At 39.2% G+C, this 19835-nt stretch overlaps 1 protein-coding gene across 1 annotated transcript in view; it reads right to left on the reverse strand.

Moving 5' to 3' along the window:
- LOC136866645 (nose resistant to fluoxetine protein 6-like) overlaps positions 1-19626 on the reverse strand; it is a 188418-nt gene extending 168792 nt beyond the window's left edge. The window contains exon 1 of the mRNA XM_068226790.1: positions 19008-19626. Within this exon, the coding sequence (XP_068082891.1) occupies positions 19008-19626 (619 nt within the window). The remainder of the gene's footprint in view (positions 1-19007) is intronic.
- Positions 19627-19835: the final 209 nt, after the last annotated feature.

Genomic DNA, 19835 nt, shown 5'->3' on the forward strand with positions numbered 1-19835 from the left:
TTTTGAGAGAAAAAACTGCCTCACGCTCCGAAATGACGAATTCAATTAAACATTATTTTCTTCGTCAGTTACTACGTAACCTTGGCAACAGCGTAATTCCTCTGACCCGCCTAATTTGGTGGCCATGACAATAGTCTCGCTAGAAATAGATCTGTTCTGAACCCCACTGCTTACATACTGAATATTGCTATACTTACAAAGTTACGTAATCTAGGACTTCATAGTCAGGACTCTTGGCCGTGTGACAGTCACCAGGGCGTACATTAGTATGAACTTCCTTGGTCACTTGAGATATGACCGCATTCAGCAAGTTCTCCGCGTCACTTGAACTGCAGGTCGAAGGCATGCAGAACCCAACATGGGCTGAGGTAGTATTCACGATTACCTTCAGTTTAGCAAGCAGGTCTTTTACAACGTGGCCAGTTTGCTGAAAAAGGTAAGATAGTCACAGAAGTGAAATTTGTATACATGATGTATTTTTTAGTTTTAACACAGAATACTTATTAACATGCTAATAATAATAATAATAATAATAATAATAATAATAATAATAATCATAATCATAATAGTAATAATAATAATAATAACTAGCAGTTTCCCGCTGGTTCCGCCCGCAATGTACAATGTATGGTGTTGCTCGTTACTATCCTCACGGATGTATTTGCAAAGTTCCGACTTAATGAAATAAACCACATGATCTGCTGCGGTAATAGAATGTAATATTGTGTCGAGAAAACACTTGAAAATACATTACACAAAGAAATTGAATTAAACGTTCCTTGGAACAACACTACGCGCCGAACTATTAAAAGGTCCTTCAAAGATCTTCGTCATGGAGACAAATGTACTCATAACTATTCTCATAATCTACCAATATAAGTATTTATTACCTCAAAAGAAAGCGCTTGATCCACTGAGCGTTTTTAGACCAAAACGAACTGCGTCCCTCAATTAGAACGAAAGATATGATTGGTTCAATGAGAAAAAATATTGAAGAAATGAGACGTCAAATTTAATGTGCACTCATAACTTTGCTCAGAATGAACCAATTTGAATAGTTAGGAGCTGAAATGAAAGAACCTGATCCACTGAGTGTTCTTAGGCCAAAAAGACCTCCGTACCTCAATTAAAACCAAAGATATAATTGCTTCAAAGATACAAAAAATTGAAAAAATGAAATAATTTGAGGAAGGTGGAAGTTAAGTGATTTATAGTACCTGGTGACAAATTTAAGTTAAAACAAAAATGAAGGAAATCGACCGGATAGAATGGCCGGACTGACTGACTTTAGTTTACATAAAAAAATTAATATATAGATAATAATAATAATAATAATAATAATAATAATAATAATAATAATAATAATAATAATAAACATGGTGTATCCGTGATGGATCAAATTGAGGTAAGGAACAGTAGTTCGGAAACGTTCGAATCGAAATTTATTAATAAGGAAAGTTATCCATTCTTAATAGATGCCGAGGTGTCGGAATTTCCTCCCGGAGTAGTCCTTTAACGTGCCGGAAGCCAACGATATTGGGCTGTCACCTTTTAACACCCTTAAAGCAGCCGACCTCAGTCGGGTTTGAACCCGTTGAAATGAAATGGCGTATGGCTTTTAGTGCCGGGAGTGTCCGAGGACATGTTTGGCTCGCCAGGTGCAGGTCTTTTGATTTGACCCCTGTAGGCGACCTGCGCGTCGTGATGAGGATGAAATTATGATGAAGACGACACATACACCCAGCCCCCATGCCAGCGGAATTAACCAATGATGGTTAAAATTCGTGACCCTGCCGGGAATAGAACCCGGGACTCCTGTGACCACAGGCCAGCACGCTAACCATTTAGCCATAGAGCCAGACTTGAACCCGTTAACTTGGGATCAGTAGACCAATATCGTATCCAGTATACCACTGCGGCCGACAGACAAACGTTAAAACATAAATCGGTCGGATACCTCCGACTGTAAAATACACTACACGTGCTAAGAGTACAATAGGGGAAACAATCCCGTCGAGCAGAAGAGGCTAGGATAATAACTCAACGATGCCAATGCAAATGACGTACTGTGTACTGACATGATCTGTGTGCGTTGTCTGTACTTTAGGCTTCAGTCTTTGTTTACAGGTTGAAGTGGTACCTTGATCAGCCCTATCCAAATGGAGTTGTACCCGGTTATGGAACTTCCTGTACGGGCAAGCAAATGTAAGCAGCAGAGAAGCCGAACAGTCGTACAGGACCAAATATCCACACCACGTTTCCACGACTGTTCCAACGATAAAGCGAAACAGGGAAATTGGTACCACAGTACAATGACCGAGGAGGACGACGAATTACAGGAACTCCTGTCTTAGAAGATGCAGTGCTTGCTCGCGTGCATAAGGCGCCTGCAATCAGCACTAAAGCAGTTGCACGTGAAATGAATGTTTCGCATATGACTGCGTGGCGAGTATTGCGTGAAATGCAGCTACAGCCCCACCATCCACAGAAAGTACAGGTTTTGAGTCCTGCTGACTTCGCACCTTGAGTTGTGTTCAGCCAGTGGGCCTTGTACTGCCTTGCAGTAGATCCTCACTTTACAGCGTGTGTGCTTTTCGCAGATGAAGCCTGTTTCACCAGAGACGGAATGCTAAATAGTCACAAAAGGCATATTTGGGCCGATGAGTATCCCCACACTACAGTTGTGAAGAGCGATCAGCACAAACTTTCAGTCATCGTGTGGCCAGGCATAGCCAAAGATTACGTAGTAGGCCCATTTCTCCTTCCTCCCCACCCAAATGCAGCAGTGTACACAGTGGTGCTCAGAGATGTACTACCCACGTTCCTGGAACACATCCAAGTTGCCCTTCGTTAACGGATGTGGTTTCGACTTGTTGAAGCCTCACCTCACTTTGGAATGAGAGTTAATGAGTGCCTGGATAAGACATTCCCTACAAAGTGTATAGGAAGATGAGGTCCTATTTCGTGGCCTGCTCGTTCACCTGATCTCACTCCACTTGACTGTTTCTGGTGGGGCCATGTGAAAAGTCCTTTGTATGAGACACCTGTTGAGACTGAAGGGGATCTCTTCGCAAGAATTCTCGCTGACTGCGACGCTGTTCCAATGACACCGGGGATATTCGAATGGGTACGACACAATTTTGTGCGACGATGCATTGACGCAGGAGGACGCCATTTCTAACATTTGTTGTAAATGGAGCAGCTTGTGAAACTTGCGCAGGTAAACGAACTGAAATGAGAAGAATTTTGCTTAATTTTGACTCGATCGTTTCCGGAGTATGGTTCCTTATCTCAAATGGATCCATTTGCCGTCCTTTATCACCATTGAAAGTTTGTAACATCTTCACGGATACATCCTGTATTTCATTGCCATTAGACAACATACAGTTGCAATAGGCAAAGTCAAATACAATATTTAAGTTACAAATTTAAAAATATAAATGCATCTAAATGGCAGTAAACAGAGTACTATTTATAAAAGGTTTATCTAAACTGGACAGTAAAATGAAGGTACATCATGACACTGTGGGCTATTTGTCTATTGAATAATAGCCGTGTAGCTGATCATAACAACCCGTGTTACCTACTTAATAGGAAGGTGCTGACTTTCGTATTCACTCCTTGACAATACCATTATTTTTTTCCTTCAAATTCAGATAGAGATTAAAAACTGTTTAATACCAGCCATATTTGAGATATATTCTGAAGTTACTTAAAGGCAAATCCTTCCATTGACTTGGTATCTTATTGAATAGCGTAATTTAATCCTATTATATCTAAAATTTTCTTGTGTCTTTTTCAAACTAGCATGTGGTAAATCGAAATTATTCCTTCTCCGTGTATCGTACGAGTGTTCGTTTCTACGAGATGTCAGATCATCGAGAATTTCTTTAATATTAAGGGTGCAATCAAATATGTATAGTGATGGCAGAGTCACAATAGCAAGTTCTTGAAATACAGGCTTGTATGACTCCCTATTGGCCTTGGATTTTATATTGGCTTCTTTTGCCACTTGATCTCTTTGAAGTGTAGAGACCGGGAAAGGGTAGCGCTGACACTAATTGGGACTTATTTGATAAGATAATCAATTATGTAGGAAACGATATGTGAAGGAACGTGATTGTAGCGGGTGATCTCAATTTACTAAATGTCAATTGGAAAGGTAATGCGAACGACAGGAAGCATGACCAACAAATGGCAAATAACTTAATATGGGAAGGACAGATAATTCAGAAAGTGATGGAACCAACTAGAGGAAAGAATATTCTGGAAGTGGTGCTGGTAAAACCAGATGAGTTCCATACAGAAACCGAAGTAATAGATGGCATTAGTGATCATGAAGCTGTTTTTGTCGTATTTAAAGTAAATGTGATAGAAAGGAAAGTCTTAGGAGTAGGACTATTAGGCAATACCATATGGCTGATAAAACAGGCTTGAGGGAGTTTAATAAAAGTAAATATAATCAGTGGAAAACGGTAAATAAAAATGTAAGCGGACTCTGGGATGGGTTTAAAGTAATTGTTGAAGAATATGGAAACAGGTTTGTACCTTTCAAGGTGGTAACGAATGGTAAAGATCCTCTATATTATAACAAGGAAGTAAAGATACTAAGAAGGATGTGCAGTTTGGAAAGAAATAGAGTTAGAAATGGCTGTCGAAGTAAGGAAAAGTTGAAAGAACTTACTAGGAAATTTAATCTAGCAAAGAAGTTAGCTCAGGAAAACATGATGGCCAGCATAATTGGCAGTCATACAAATTTCAGTGAAAAATGAAAATGGATGTGTAAGTACTTTCAGGCAGAAACAGGCTCCAAGAAGGACATTCCAGGAATCATTGACGAACAAGGGGAGTGTGTATGCGAGGATCTTCAAAAGGCAGAAGTACTCAGTCAGCAGTATATAAATATTGTTGGTTACAAGAATAATGTTCAGATAGAGGAGGTGACTAAATTTACCTATGATAACAAAGATTTTTACAATAAGACACAAAAGTTGAAAACTAGAAAAGCAACTGGAATTGATAAGATTTCTGGGGATAAGACATGGTACGATATCTGAAGTACTTACTTAATTATTGTTTGCATGAATGAGCTATACCAAATGAATGGAGAGTTGCAATAGTTACCCCTGTGTATAAAGGAAAGGGTGATAGATATAAAGCTGAAAATTACAAACAGTTTGACATGCATTTGATGTAAGCTTTGGGAAAACATTATTTCTGATTATATTAGACATGTTTGCGAAATAAATAAATGATTTGATAGAAAGAAGTTCTAAGTTTCCACTGCTGTAATGATCAACTAATTAGAATTTTTCCTTATCATGTCCATATCATGTCAAAATGCCTAATTACGTCATTTTCTAAATCCGCACCCGCCCATCCTTTAATATAGAGCGACTTTGAGCTCAATAAGATTGTCTTGATCTGAAAGTTCGGAGTGTAACATAAAGTAAGGTCTGATTCCGGGAGCGGTGGACGAGGCTGGTGTAGCGAAGTAGCAACAGCAAAAGATAGGCAAAACTTCTCCTTAAATGTAACTTTCTACGTGTGCCGAAGGGAAGATACCAGTGTTCCACTTTAGCATGTAACTGTTAGGACGTGCTGCGATTGCGATAATTTTACTGTAAGTTTCTATATTAGATTTATGTTGGTTTTATAGCCTGTCTACGGACGTGGTGAAAACCCCTCAAGGGGACTTGGCAGAATTAAAGACTTACGAGAGTGTATCCTCGTTTCCCTTATTCAATTTGTTTTCTGGTGACTTAATTTTCTAATTCTACATTTTGTATCCTGCCTTTTGAACTTCAACTTTTTCTGTCTTATTAACCATGTAGTATGGCTTATCCTCTGTGTCATCGAGCCTTGTGCCCCATTAGGTTTTATTGACAAGTCATATCACGGGATTGCTTGACGTATTCAGCATCCCTTTCATTTTCTTCTCGGCCTTTCTATTAACCTGTGTTTTCCCTTTTCCTGGCCGTATTGTGCCGTTTTCACATGACGTTGATATGAAATAATCACAGCAAAACAGCACAAGTACTGGTGCATGGAACCAAGATCTGCTGGACTCTCAAACATGGCGGCGGACTAGCCTTGACATGACAGTATGTATTGTATATACGTTACGATTGGGAAACGTTACAACCTCTACATCCTTGCTACAACCCCTAAACATCCTCATAACCATGTGCAGAGATCTGTATCCTTTATTTACAATCCCATTTATGTGATTACCCCAATGAAGATCATTCCTTATATTGACTTAATACTTTAAAATGTAAAATTGTATAATATTACTTATTTAGTGATAATCTTATGTTTATATGTACTGTAATTTGTTTATTTCATAAGAAGAAACCAATGGAAATGTATGTAAATAGACTTCACACATGGTAAGGTATCGATGTCATGAAAACACAATGGTGGCGATATGTTGAAACTAGCGAAGTAGTATTCCTTGAACTAGCAGTAGATGTTATTGAGTTAAAGATTCCGTTGCATGTCACTGTTATGATGAAAAATTGTAATGAAGATAATTATTGAGAGGTTATTAAGATAGTAATAGGCTTTCGAGTTGGCAAATGCAAGGATTTACGACAAGCAGAAGAGTTAGAATTATTCCAGTAAAACATACTGTTGTATATAAATCTAATCATCTCAATCAAAATTGTTACAGGCTCATTCTACTCAAGAAGAACACATGTTTGTTTGGAAAATAAGCAAGAGTACAGAGATGGAGGGCTAATATGTAAGAGTAAGCCCTGGCCGCATTAAATCATGTGGATACGAAGAGGAAATAACGGACCATGCGCAACCTTAACCCTGGTCCACAAGTCAGTTAATCTTTCTATATTACTGTGAAGAAATGTTCTTTCTTGTAGTTTTTCTTTCTCTTTTATAGATGCAGTATACGCCGAGTGTTGGGCGGCGGGAAATAACCTGACTCCCTAGGGGGGCCAACGGCTTCGGGCGAATGAGCCCCTTTGGGTGGGGTGATGGTCCCCACAGTGGAGGAAATGCCACTGGAATCCATTATGCAGCGTCTGTTCTCTAGGTTAGGGGCGGCTGCACAAGGCGTCTGTACTCCAGAGGAGCGGCCTCTTTATCACCTCACTGGATCACATCCAGAGTTGTAATTCGGGACCTGGTCCCACACAGGTGACACCTTGACAGTCAACCATGGAAGGTCTTTTAAGGAATACTCCAAAGGCTGAACCAAGAGTTCAGAGAAGGCAGCATTCGGATACGGTGGGCTGCCACCTGAAAGATACCGTGAAGTCGGAGGCACGGAAATACCCCAGTACTACATACACGAATGAGACAAAATCAAGAATCAAACCAAAGCAGACAACATACTTCTCTACACACAACATAAACTCACTCATGCAAACCGGTAAACTAAAAGTGATCACCGACATAATGGACCAACACAAAATTCTTATCATGGGATTACAGGAAATTAGAAACACTGACCAGGATGCCTTGGAATCTCAAGGGTACAGACTTTATAAAGGTATACCCGGGAAGAGAGTGATGAAGAATGTCCCACAATTTGGAACAGGATTTTTGGTCAGCCTTAAAATAATAAACTCAGTTCAAGAATTCAGATCACAGTCTCCACGACTCTCAATGCTCACCTTAAAGGCATCTAATAAAATATATACTATAATAAATGCCCATGCTCCCACTAATGATAAAAACAACTCCTCAAAAGACCAGGAGGAAACAGGAGAATTTTGGGACCTATTGGACCAGACCATAGATAACATCCCCAAACACCATATAAAATTATTAATAGGAGACTTCAACGCTCAACTAGGCAGAAAAAGAAAATACCGTGACATCATCGGAAAATGGCCAGCACGCAAGAAAACAAATAAAAATGGAGAGAGACTAGTTGACCTGTGTAGAAACCATAACTTAATCTCAAAATCTACATGTTTTAAGAGGAAACCTCAAAAACTCAAAACATGGAAACACCCTGACTACACTAAAGGATAATGGTAACTGGATCACGTCTGCATGGACAAATACCACCACAAAGAGTTCTATAACGTCAGAGTCCTCCGAGGAATAGACACAGGTTCAGATCACTACGTAGTTAAAATTAAAATTAAACTCACTCCCCAGAGGAGACAACAAAAGCAAGCCCTTAAAACTAAAAGAAAAATAGATCCTACCCAGCTAATCAACAACAAAAATTACCAGAAAGCAACTGAAAAAATAAAAATCACAGACAAACTTGAAGACTTAGTACACAACCTTAAAAAAATTGCAGAAGACCTAGCTCCAATTAAACCACGTAAAAAACACCAATGGTGGAACAGTGAATGTGATGAAACAGTGGAGAAAAGACATCAGGCATGGCTATTACATCAGTCCCAAAAGACAGAAATATCCTATCAAAAGCTAGTAAAACAGAGAAAAGAAACTACCCAAGTCTTAAGAAGAATAAAAAGATAACATCATAAGGACACCCTGCAGTTAATTGAAGAACAGTTCAGTAAAACTAAATCAAGGGACTACTACAAAACCTTCAGAAAGCAGATCCAAAAATATGAACCCCCGACCCTACTGATGAAGGATGAAGATGGTAAGCTGGCCCATAACAATAAAGACAATGCAGAAATTCTGGCTAAACATTTCAATAAGCTTTTAAATTGTGAGGAACCTACAGAACTCCTTCATTTGGACACCAACACCCTGATAAAACATCACCAGAAAACATCAATCCCCCCACAATAAAGGAAGTCTACCAAGCTCTGAATAAATTAAAAAACTACAAAGCGCCAGGAGAAGAGCAGACCTTTGCGGAAATCTTGAAATATGCAGGAACCTCAGCAAAAGTTGCCCTCCATCAACAACTTGTCTCTATCTTGATTAAAGAAGAACTACCCGAACACTGGACAACAGCCCTCATTCATCCTCTGCACAAAAAAAGGGACAAAACCGACCCTAATAACTACAGGGGAATCTCGCTCCTAGACATAACATACAAAATATTTTCAATAATCATCCTTAATAGGATAAGTTTACAACTTGAGAAAGAACTAGGAGAATATCAAGGAGGTTTCAGACCCTTGAGGAGCTGTCCTGATCAGATCATGAGTCTTAAGTTGATAATGGACTATAACAGGAGAAGAAACAGAGATATGGTGATAACATTTGTAGATTTCAAGAAAGCTTATGATTGCATCCATAGAGAATCTCTGTTTAAAATTTTAAGACACCTTGGACTACACCCCAAATTAATAAACATGATAAAATTGACTCTCACCAATACCAAGTCAAAAGTGAAGTTTAGGGGTGAAACATCAGAGACATTTAAAATTAAAACTGGACTACGGCAGGGAGATGGGCTCTCACCACTATTATTTAACTGTGCTCTAGAAATGGTAATGAGGGAATGGTTTAGGAAATGTCCCCCCAAAATAAAGATTGGCCAAAAAATCAAAACAAATTGCCTGGGTTTTGCTGACGATTTAGCATTACTAGCAGTGGACATAAAAGAAGCAAAAACCCAGATATCAGAACTTCAAAACATTGCAACCTCAAAATATCATTTGAAAAACAGAAATTATGCCCCAAAAACCAACACAGCTAAAAGAAGTCACCATAAATGGTAATAAAATCAAAATAGTAACTCAGTTTAAATATCTTGGAGAAGTAATAACACATAACTTAAAAGAAAAAATCTCAATCCAAGTAAGAACAAATAGATTAGCTAAAGCACAAAAATTAACATGGGATATCTACAAAAAGAAATGTCTATCAGTAAATACAAAAATAAAACACTACAACACAGTTATAAAACCGGAAGCTACATATGCAGCAGAAACACTCTTTTACCTGAATAAACAATCAAAGACTGACAGACTTCAGAAAATTGAAAGGAGGATTGGAAGAACCTGCATCAACAAAAAATACCAGAAAGATGGACAGTGGCGGTTAATACCTAACAAAGTCGTGTACAAATAGCTAGAACCCATTACAGATACTATGCGTAAGAGGAGACTGGGATTCTTTGGACATATCATGAGGATGCAGGACTCGAGACTTCTGAAACAAGTAGTACAACCAATCTCGTCTCAAAAAATACCACAACAGGATGTAAATGGATCAGAGAAGTAAGAGAGGATCTGAAGGAAATAGGCCTTACAATAGAAGACACCAAAAATAAGATAAAATTGAATACAAAACTCAAGAATACAAACCTCCGTTTTACCCTTACACAAAACAAACCAACAACACGCACATTTTCACTGAGGAAAGGGCACGAAGATCGGAGCGTCTGAAGAAGTACTGGGAGGACCGCAAAGCCCGAACAATCCCTTCAAAGAGACCTGAACGACGGACTGACTAAAGTGATCCTATGTGGTCATAAAAGAAGAAGAACAAGAAGAAGAAGATGCAGTATGCAATTTCATGCAGATTCAGATGTCCTGAAGTAGTTCCATCCGATACGGAGTAAACACATAATAAGCAATGGCGAATATTGTTATAATTTATCATATTACAACATGTATATATATTCGAGTATGGAATTTCTAAAATTATATTTTAATAAGCGTATGCGGGATTATTTATTGAGATGTTCCGACCTCAATAGTTTTAATAACGGCTAGCATTGTTATTTCTTGGTGAACAGTGCAACGTAAATACGTGTGACGTGCAGTAATTTGACGATCATTTAAGAAGTGCTAACAGTATAGGAGGAAATGATGACGTACCTTATGATGTGAGTCGTTATATGCGAGTGCTAAGCACTGGATTATTGAATGAATGACTTAATATTACTGGAGGCATGGCTTGTAATGATATAATTATGTCAAATGTTACATACTATGTAGTGTCACAAATATATTACGCATGTAAGTCGTGTATTTGGTGTTAATTTGTGGTTAATATTAAACATGTTCATTTATATTAGTTGGTCTACGTCGATAGGTGAATTGATCAATCAATTAATACTGATCTGCATTTAGAGCAGTAGCCCAGGTGGCAGATTCCCTATCTGTTGTTTTCCTAGCCTTTTCATAAATGATTTCAATGACATTGAAAATTTATTGAACATCTCCCTTGGTAAGTTATTCCAATCCCTAACTCCCCATCCTATAAATGGATATTTACCCCAATTTGTCCTCTTTTATTCCAACTTTGTCTTCATATTGTGATCTTTCCTACTTTTAAAGACGCCACTCAAACTTATTCGTCTACTAATGTCATTCCATGCCATTTCTCCCCAGCCCAAAATTTGCAATATTTTTGTGACGCTACTCTTTTGTCGGAAATCACCCAGAACAAATCGAGCTGATTTTCTTTGGATTTTTTCCAGTTCTTGAATCAGGTAATCCTGGTGAGGGTCCCATACACTGCAACCATACTCTAGTTGGGGTCTTACCAGAGACTTATATGCCCTCCCCTTTACAACCTTGCTACAACCCCTAAACATCCTCATAACCATGTGCAGAGATCTGTATCCTTTATTTACAATCCCATTTATGTGATTACCCCAACGGAGATCTTTCCTTATATTAACACCCAGATATTTACAATGATCCCCAAAGGGAACTTTCACCCCATCAACGCAGTAATTAAAACTCAGAGGAGTTTTCCTATTTGTGAAACGCACAACCTGACTTTTAACCCCGTTTATCATCATACCATTGCCTATTGTCCATCTCACAACATTATCGATGTCATTTTGCAGTTGCTAAGAATCTTGTAACTTATTTATTACTCTATAGAGAATGACATCATCCGCAAAAGCCTTACCTCTCATTCCTTTACTCAAATTATTTTTATATATAAGAAAATATAAAGGTCCGAGGTCGAAGGTCGAAGTAATATGTGAGTGATAATTGAGTATCAGTAGACGGTGATGTGAATACAAGTGATAATGATTGCCGGGTTGATATTGAATTATTTTATGAAATGCATTACAGGCGTGTGGTGTGTTTAAATGTGACTAATATACGTTAAGTATGAGATACGCTGTGCAAGTGAAGTCATTCGAATTTGTATCAGATTCGATGTGATTTATTCATGTAGGCTGACAAAAACGATACATTTCGTTCATATTGTGCGAGCTCGACTCGGTAAGTGTGTCCACTACATATTTCATGTATGTCTATAAGAACATCGATTTCTTAAAAGTCGTGATTACTACTCATGAACTATCGTTAGTTATAAGGTAGAGTTATTTACCAACGAGGTTTTGATTTTTATATGAATGATCCGCATCGTTTTATTTTGCATATAGTGATTGATATTAAGACGAGATACGTGTGGCGTCGTCATTAAGGATTAATTATCGCACAAATAGCCACGAGGACAGCCAACATGATATTTAAATACAATTCATTAGTTGTAGTTTATGGATTGAATAATAGTTTGATTTGTAGATTAGATTTTACGTGATTTATTGATTTTATTTCTTAAATATGATCTTGGTCCGCCTCTGTAGTGTAGTGGTTGGCGTGATTAGCTGCCACCCCCGGAGGCCCGGGTTCGATTCCCGGCTCTGCCACAAAATTTGAAAAGTGGTATGAGGGCTGGAACGGGGTCCACTCAGCCTCGGGAGGTCAACTGAGCAGAGGTGGGTTCGATTCCCCCCTCAGCCACCCTGGAAGTGGTTTTCCGTGGTTTCCCACTTCTCCTCCAGGCGAATGCCGGGATGGTACCTAACTTAAGGCCACGGCCGCTTCCTTCCCTCTTCCTTGCCTATCCCTTCCAATCTTCCCATCCCTCCACAAGGCCCCTGTTCAGCAAAGCAGGTGAGGCCGCCTGGGCGAGGTACTGGTCATACTCCCCAGTTGTATCCCCCGACCAAGAGTCTGAAGCTCCAGGACACTGCCCTAGAGGCGGTAGAGGTGGGATCCCTCGCTACGTCCGAGGGAAAAACCGAACCTGGAGGGTAAACAGATGATGATGATGATATATGATCTTGATTATTGTATCATACCATCCCATCCTTCATGTCATACATTATTTTATTGATAGGGTAGATCCTCGAAGGTATGTGTGGAGATTATTATGTGTCTAATCTTGTATCTATGCAAGCACCTTCAGGACAGTTTATTTTAGAATAGGTTGATTCAGATTTTACTTCATTTTGAGTTGCAATCGCGAAAAAACGTTATTGATGGGATCATGTACCGAAAGCAAATGTCAACTACCAGAAACGTTATACGCATAAATTAATATTCTCGATATATGCAACGGAATGATATTGAATTTGAGTAATCATTATTAAGAAACAGGTTATCATATTTAGGTTTATTAATATCCGACGAAATAATTCGTAGCTGCAATGGTAATTGAACAGAATAGTATTAATGGTTATTGTGAACTAGTGTTCGTATAAATGGATGTGACAAATGAAATTCAGTAGACGACATATAACATTGTTCACTGCAAAACACTGAGATAGGTTTGAATTGACAATCGTCTGCAATTACAACGTTTTAATTCTTATATATTTAGATTTCAAATCGATCCTTGATTTCGTCTAAACTTATTTGGGGACTCTTATTTAAATAAATGTATTCCTATCCAGAATATCTCAGTTGTTATTAATGTAATGTAGACATTCTCAACAATCTCTGATCATTCATTTTGATAATGTGTTCATTATTATTTACAAGGCAACGCCAGTATTATGAGCCTAAACAATCTTAAAACGAATACCAAATTATATGTGATTATATGAGATAATAATGGAATAACAATGAACTTGAAATTAGATAATATACGAAACCAATTTGACTGGTTTGATGAACCAAATTCTCAATTCGACATTTCGATCGCCCAATATGATCCTCAACGTAATCCGTTGTTGTCGTTATTGCTCGTTGTCAATCAATTCCGGAATGTAAATAAACACGTTTAATCATCATACGGGCACCATAGCTAGCTAAGGCGTTTGACTTACCCGATGTCATCTAATAGTAAGAAGAACCTATTGAAGTCCCTGAGTGTACAGTGCTCGTGACTCAGACGTGGTAAAAGGGTGCAGTATAGCATGAGCTTCGACTCCCGTGTTCCTGGATCTTTCGATCCACTTTTGTGTGTGACTCCGCTATAGGATAAGGGTAAAACGCCCATAGGATATTAGGAATAGCAGGAAGTGTTCGAATGTGAATAATTAAGTGTAAATTATAGAATCTAATGCGTATTCATGGCCCATTAGGCCATAGTTAACTGTAAATTTTAAACTGAGTGCACCATGACGCCATCCCTAAAGTGGAAATATTAAGGAGATCGGAATAAATACGATGGCCGACGGTGACATCAAACAGAGTAAATAAGCATACAATGTCATAGAAATCCAGATTAGCAGAATAGCACGATACATAAAATCATGCTGGCCGTGTAAAAGACAAAGACATGAGATTTGGATTATTAAAACGAGACAACAGTAGAAGAAATGAACGACTATTTTATCGGCAATCCAAGTATTCAGGCGTAATTTAGCCAAGAAGATAAAATTATATTATATAACTGCAGAAAAGAAAAGGAAATACTTACCTAGAAGCGTATCAAGGAGTGTAGCCTGCCAAGTTAGCGATATCCATTCGCAAACAAGGAAAAAGAGCACGCTTTTCCACGAAAAGTACAACTTGTAAAATTGGGAGAATTGTAGAGCAATACGCTCCAATAAAGTAAGGAAAGCTACCCCAATTAATACACAAATAATTAACATAACAACCCTAATATTCTTATTAAAACTTCTATCAACAATACTACCTGTAATACTCTTTTACATTTTTGAATGCTAAATCCAATGCACTTTTCTGCCAAAGTAGTATTAATATTTATCACTCTAAATTAAAAATTATTTTGATAGGTTATATTCAGATTCGTAAAGTAGGATTTATTGGATTACCACAACCTTTTGCTGATGCAATTAAGTTACTTTCTAAGGAGGGAACATATCCAATAGCATTAAATTATTTGATATATTATTTTTAGATTATTTTTAGCTTTGATAACTTGAATTATTTACCCCTTTCTGACTACTCTGTTTACTTTTAACATGGGGATTTTATTTTTCCTGGTACGTACGAGCTCAGGAGTGTATACTGTTATAATTGCGGGATGATCTTCTAATTCTAATTATGCGTTGTTAGGGGTTTACGGGCTGTTGCTCAAACGATTTCTTATGAAGTGAGATTAGCACTAATTTTATTGAGATTTATTTTTTTAGTTGATAATAATTGTCTTATCATCATCATCATCATCATCATCTGTTTACCCTCCAGGTTCGGTTTTTCCCTCGGACTCAGCGAGGGATCCCACCTCTACCGCCTCAAGGGCAGTGTCCTGGAGCTTCAGACTCTTAGTCGGGTGATACAACTGGGGAGAATGACCAGTACTTCGCCCAGGCGGCCTCACCTGCTATGCTGAACAGGGGCCTTGCGGGGGATTGGGAAGATTGGAAGGGATAGACAAGGAAGAGGGAAGGAAGCGGCCGTGGCCTTAAGTTAGGTACCATCCCGGCATTTGCCTGGAGGAGAAGTGGGAAACCACGGAAAACCACTTCCAGGATGGCTGAGGTGGGAATCGAACCCACCTCTACTCAGTTGACCTCCCGAGGCTGAGTGGACCCCGTTACAACCCTCGTACCACTTTTCAAATTTCGTGGCAGAGCCGGGAATCGAACCCGGACCTCCGGGGGTGGCAGCTAATCACGCTAACCACTACACCACAGAGGCGGCATTATTGTCTTATAAGATCTATAATTTTCCAAGGGTATGTATGATTTATGTATTTAACTTTTCCCCTCATACGCCTACACAGTCGATCCGCACGGAGAAGAAAAAGATCAGAATTACAGATTAGCTATAAAGTAACTCATATAAAGAGAGTAAATCTACGCCGATTTCATTCAATTACGGAATTAGTTAAGAACATAATCACAGAGGCTAACATTTAATCAATTGAAAGAATGCTAGAGAAAACTTCATTAACATGTATTATCTGACCCAATTCATCTGTTGTTATTACATGAACGAGCTGGACGTCATGGAGAAGTTTTAGCCAGATGTGGGAAATAGACTACTCAGAGCTGCCCGATCCAACATAAGATGATCAGCCGAGAGCCAAGATGACAACAGCCGTGCCGCTGCTAGCCGCAAGATTCGCTGGCAGTGTTCAAGCAGATCAGTCCATCCCAAAATCGCGGAATAATTAAGACAAGTTTCTGATTATTTTAAGATATTTATGTAGTTTGATATACTATGTTGTTTGAAAGTGTAAAATAATCGTTGTGCCTGATTTTATCGTCGAAATCAACTTCTTTTACATGCCTAGCTCTCACGATTAACATCCATGTATATTGAAGTAAGAAGTGATCGTAGTATAAATGAATCCAAGTCTTTCCAACAATTTTATACCATAGGAGAGCATTACGAGAATGTGTGTAGACCCAAGATCATAGCCAAGGTTAATATAGATGTCAGTGAAAGAATATCATAGAAGTTTTTATTTATTTTTTTTTTTTTTGCTAGGGGCTTTACGTCGCACCGACACAGATAGGTCTTATGGCGACGATGGGATAGGAAAGGCCTAGGAGTTGGAAGGAAGCGGCCGTGGCCTTAATTAAGGGTACAGCCCCAGCATTTGCCTAGTGTGAAAACGGGAAACCACGGAAAACCATCTTCAGGGCTGCCGATATTGGGATTCGAACCTACTATCTCCCGGATGCAAGCCCACAGCCGCGCGCCTCTACGCGCACGGCCAACTCGCTCGGTATCATAGAAGTTATACGCTGTATTTAGTAAGACTCTATATGGAATAGTAACGTTGTTAGACAGGGTAAAGGTTATAAGAATATAAGAAGAAATGAATCCTATGTTATTATGAAAAGAAATAGAAGCAAGTAATACGTCGATGGAAAATATTCCTGCAATGTAGAGTTAATATTAAAAAGAGATGTGATATGAAATGCAGTAATTATAGCGTAGAATGGTTGATTAATGAGAAATATGGAATATGGAGCACATGGAGATATGTATGCCGTCGAAAGTAAGAAGAAATGGAATATTTTAGGTAGTGATACATGTAAAGTAGGATCATACTTGCCCATGAGTGTAAAAGAAAGGGGATTGTCTTAGAGAATAGGTATTCTACCACAGTTTCAACGTACTCAAGCCGAAATATGAATTACGATATTGGAGTATAGTCACCTGATAACTGATGTGAAAGAACATGTAGTCACCTTTTATAAGGTTTTATTAAACTTAAGACGACCAACTGGTGCATAAACAAATTCAGTGGCAACAGTAACATATGACTAGAAAGTGTCAGAGAAAATATACAAATAGGGCAACTTTAAAGCTGGATTAAGACATGTCAAAGAGATCACACAAATAAATTATATCATTCACCCCCACCTATATAATAGTCCTTAAGGTGGGCGGGACAGCGACGGATTCTTGTGCTCCGTCTCGGTAGCTGGTCAGGAGTGGAAGACGCGGTTGGACCCCTTTCTTCTAACCTTAATGATTCAGGAGATTCCGTCTCGCGTGGAGCTGGATCTGAGGATCCGGGTGAGGAGACAGGGGTCTGGTAATGTTCTGGGCTTCCATGGGAACGTTGTCCATCTATTACTCCTCCGGCATCTTCTTCTCCCCTTTCTTCAGAAATGCCTATTGAAGTAGGCAATGGTGCCAGGTCTCTAGTCGAAACAGTAGTTTCCCTTCCATCTTGGTGTTGTATATGAGCATACTCGGGATTTGCTTCAAGAAGAGTAACTTCTTCCACGAGTGGTCCGTACTTAGATTGCCTGACATCCTTCCTTAGGAGTATTGGACCTGGAGTCAGAAGCCACGAGGGGATTGAGTGTCCATAACTGGATTTTCTCTGGTGCTTAAACATCCGCTCGTGGGGAGTTTCATTGGTAGTAGTACACAGCAGTGATCTGACGGCATGGAGGGCATCATGTACAACTTCTTCCCACTGTTGGATATGCATTCCCCTTGATTTCAAAGCTAGTTCTATAGTTTTCCACACAACTCCAACATATTTTTCTGCTTGGCCATTACCTCTTGGATTGTATGGAGTCGTTCTGCTTGTCGCCACACCAACAGCCGTGAAGAATGTCTTCAATTCCTGGGACATAAATGCTGAGCCTCGATCGGCATGAACATATGAAGGCAATCCAAATATGGAGAAAAGTTGTTTAAGTTTAGAAATGACAGTGGACGAGGTGACATCTGGGCAAGGAAAGGCGAAGGGGAATCTGGAATATTCATCAACTAATATGAGGAGATAACGGTTTCTAGATTTGGATGGTAGAGGTCCCTTAAAGTCCATGTTGATGCGCTCAAAGGGACGGGTAGCTTTGACGAGATTACCTTCATGCCTGATGAATCTAGGTTTCAATTCAGCACAAATTTTACAAGCTGATATGACCTTCTTTACATCTTCTAGCGAATAAGGCAAGTTCTTCGACTTAATAAAGTGATTAAGCCGTGTTATACCAGGGTGACATAAAGCTTCATGGAGGATTTTCAGTTTAGGTCCGCAACACTCAATAGCCAAACAAACTCTGGAGAAGGCATCTGCAGCTTCGTTATGTTGTCCTGGTCTGTAAACTATTTCATAATCAAAACACGAGAGTTCAAGTCTCCAGCGCAATATCTTCTCATTCTTCACCTTACCAAGATGTCTAGTATCAAACATAAAGGCTACTGACTTCTGGTCAGTGATGAGTTGAAAATGTCTTCCTAGCAGGAAATGTCTCCATTTTTTCACGGATTCAATGATAGCCTGCGCTTCTTTCTCCACGGATGAATGTCGTTGTTCAGATCGGTTTAGTGTGCGAGAGAAGAACGCAATGGGGCGTCCATTTTGTGTTAGTGTTGCTCCAATGGTGTGTTCTGAAGCATCAGTCTCTACAGTGAACATAGCTTTATCATCTATAGCTGATACTAGTGCATTTTTCACATCATCTTTCAGCGCTTTGAATGCTTCAATAGCTTTGTCATTTAATGGAAAACTACCACTTAAAAGGTTATGTATTTTCTGGGAGAATCTTGGTATGAAGTTGGCGAAATGAGCGAACATGCCCATCGCTCTTCGAAGAGAAGCAGTGTCAGTTGGTAATGGGAGCTCTTGTAAAGGTGCCAATCGGTCGGGATCTGGGCGAATTTCATGATTCGAGATGATATAACCCAGTAGCTTTATTGTTTTGACCGAATAAACGCTCTTCTTCTCGTTGATCGTGAATTCATACTTTTGCACGGCTTTCAGAAACTTCTTCAAATTGAAGTCGTGTTCTTCCTTGGTCTTGCCACCCACAATGATATCGTCTAGGTAAGCAGTAACCCCATTAAGTCTTTCATTTTTGATGATCGTATCTATTGTTCTTTGGAAACAAGGTACCCCATTTGTGGGGCCAAATGGAATCCGTTTGTACTGCCAAAGTTTACCGCATGCCTCGAATGCTGTGTAAGGGCGATCCTCCTCATAGATGGGGATCTGGTGATAGGCGTTTTTCAAATCAACTGAACTGAACACTTCATAATTTGCTACCTTGTTGACTATATCCTCGGTACGTGGGAGTGGGTAAGCATCTAGCTCGGTATACTGATTTATTGTTCGTGAATAGTCAACTACCATACGGCGTTTGTGGTTTTCTGAGTGGGTAACAAGAACCTGAGCACGCCATGGAGAAAAGCTTTATTCTATAACATCCTCATTCAAAAGTCGCTGAACTTCTTGTTCAATGAATTTGGTATCAGTTGCTGTTTGGCGTCGGGACTTTATGGCGACTGGCTTGCAACCTGGAGGTATATTTCGGAAAAGTCGAACAGGTTCGACCTTCGCGA

This window comes from Anabrus simplex, chromosome 3, assembly GCF_040414725.1.
Source record: "Anabrus simplex isolate iqAnaSimp1 chromosome 3, ASM4041472v1, whole genome shotgun sequence".
In the NCBI taxonomy this organism is placed as follows: domain Eukaryota; kingdom Metazoa; phylum Arthropoda; class Insecta; order Orthoptera; family Tettigoniidae; genus Anabrus; species Anabrus simplex.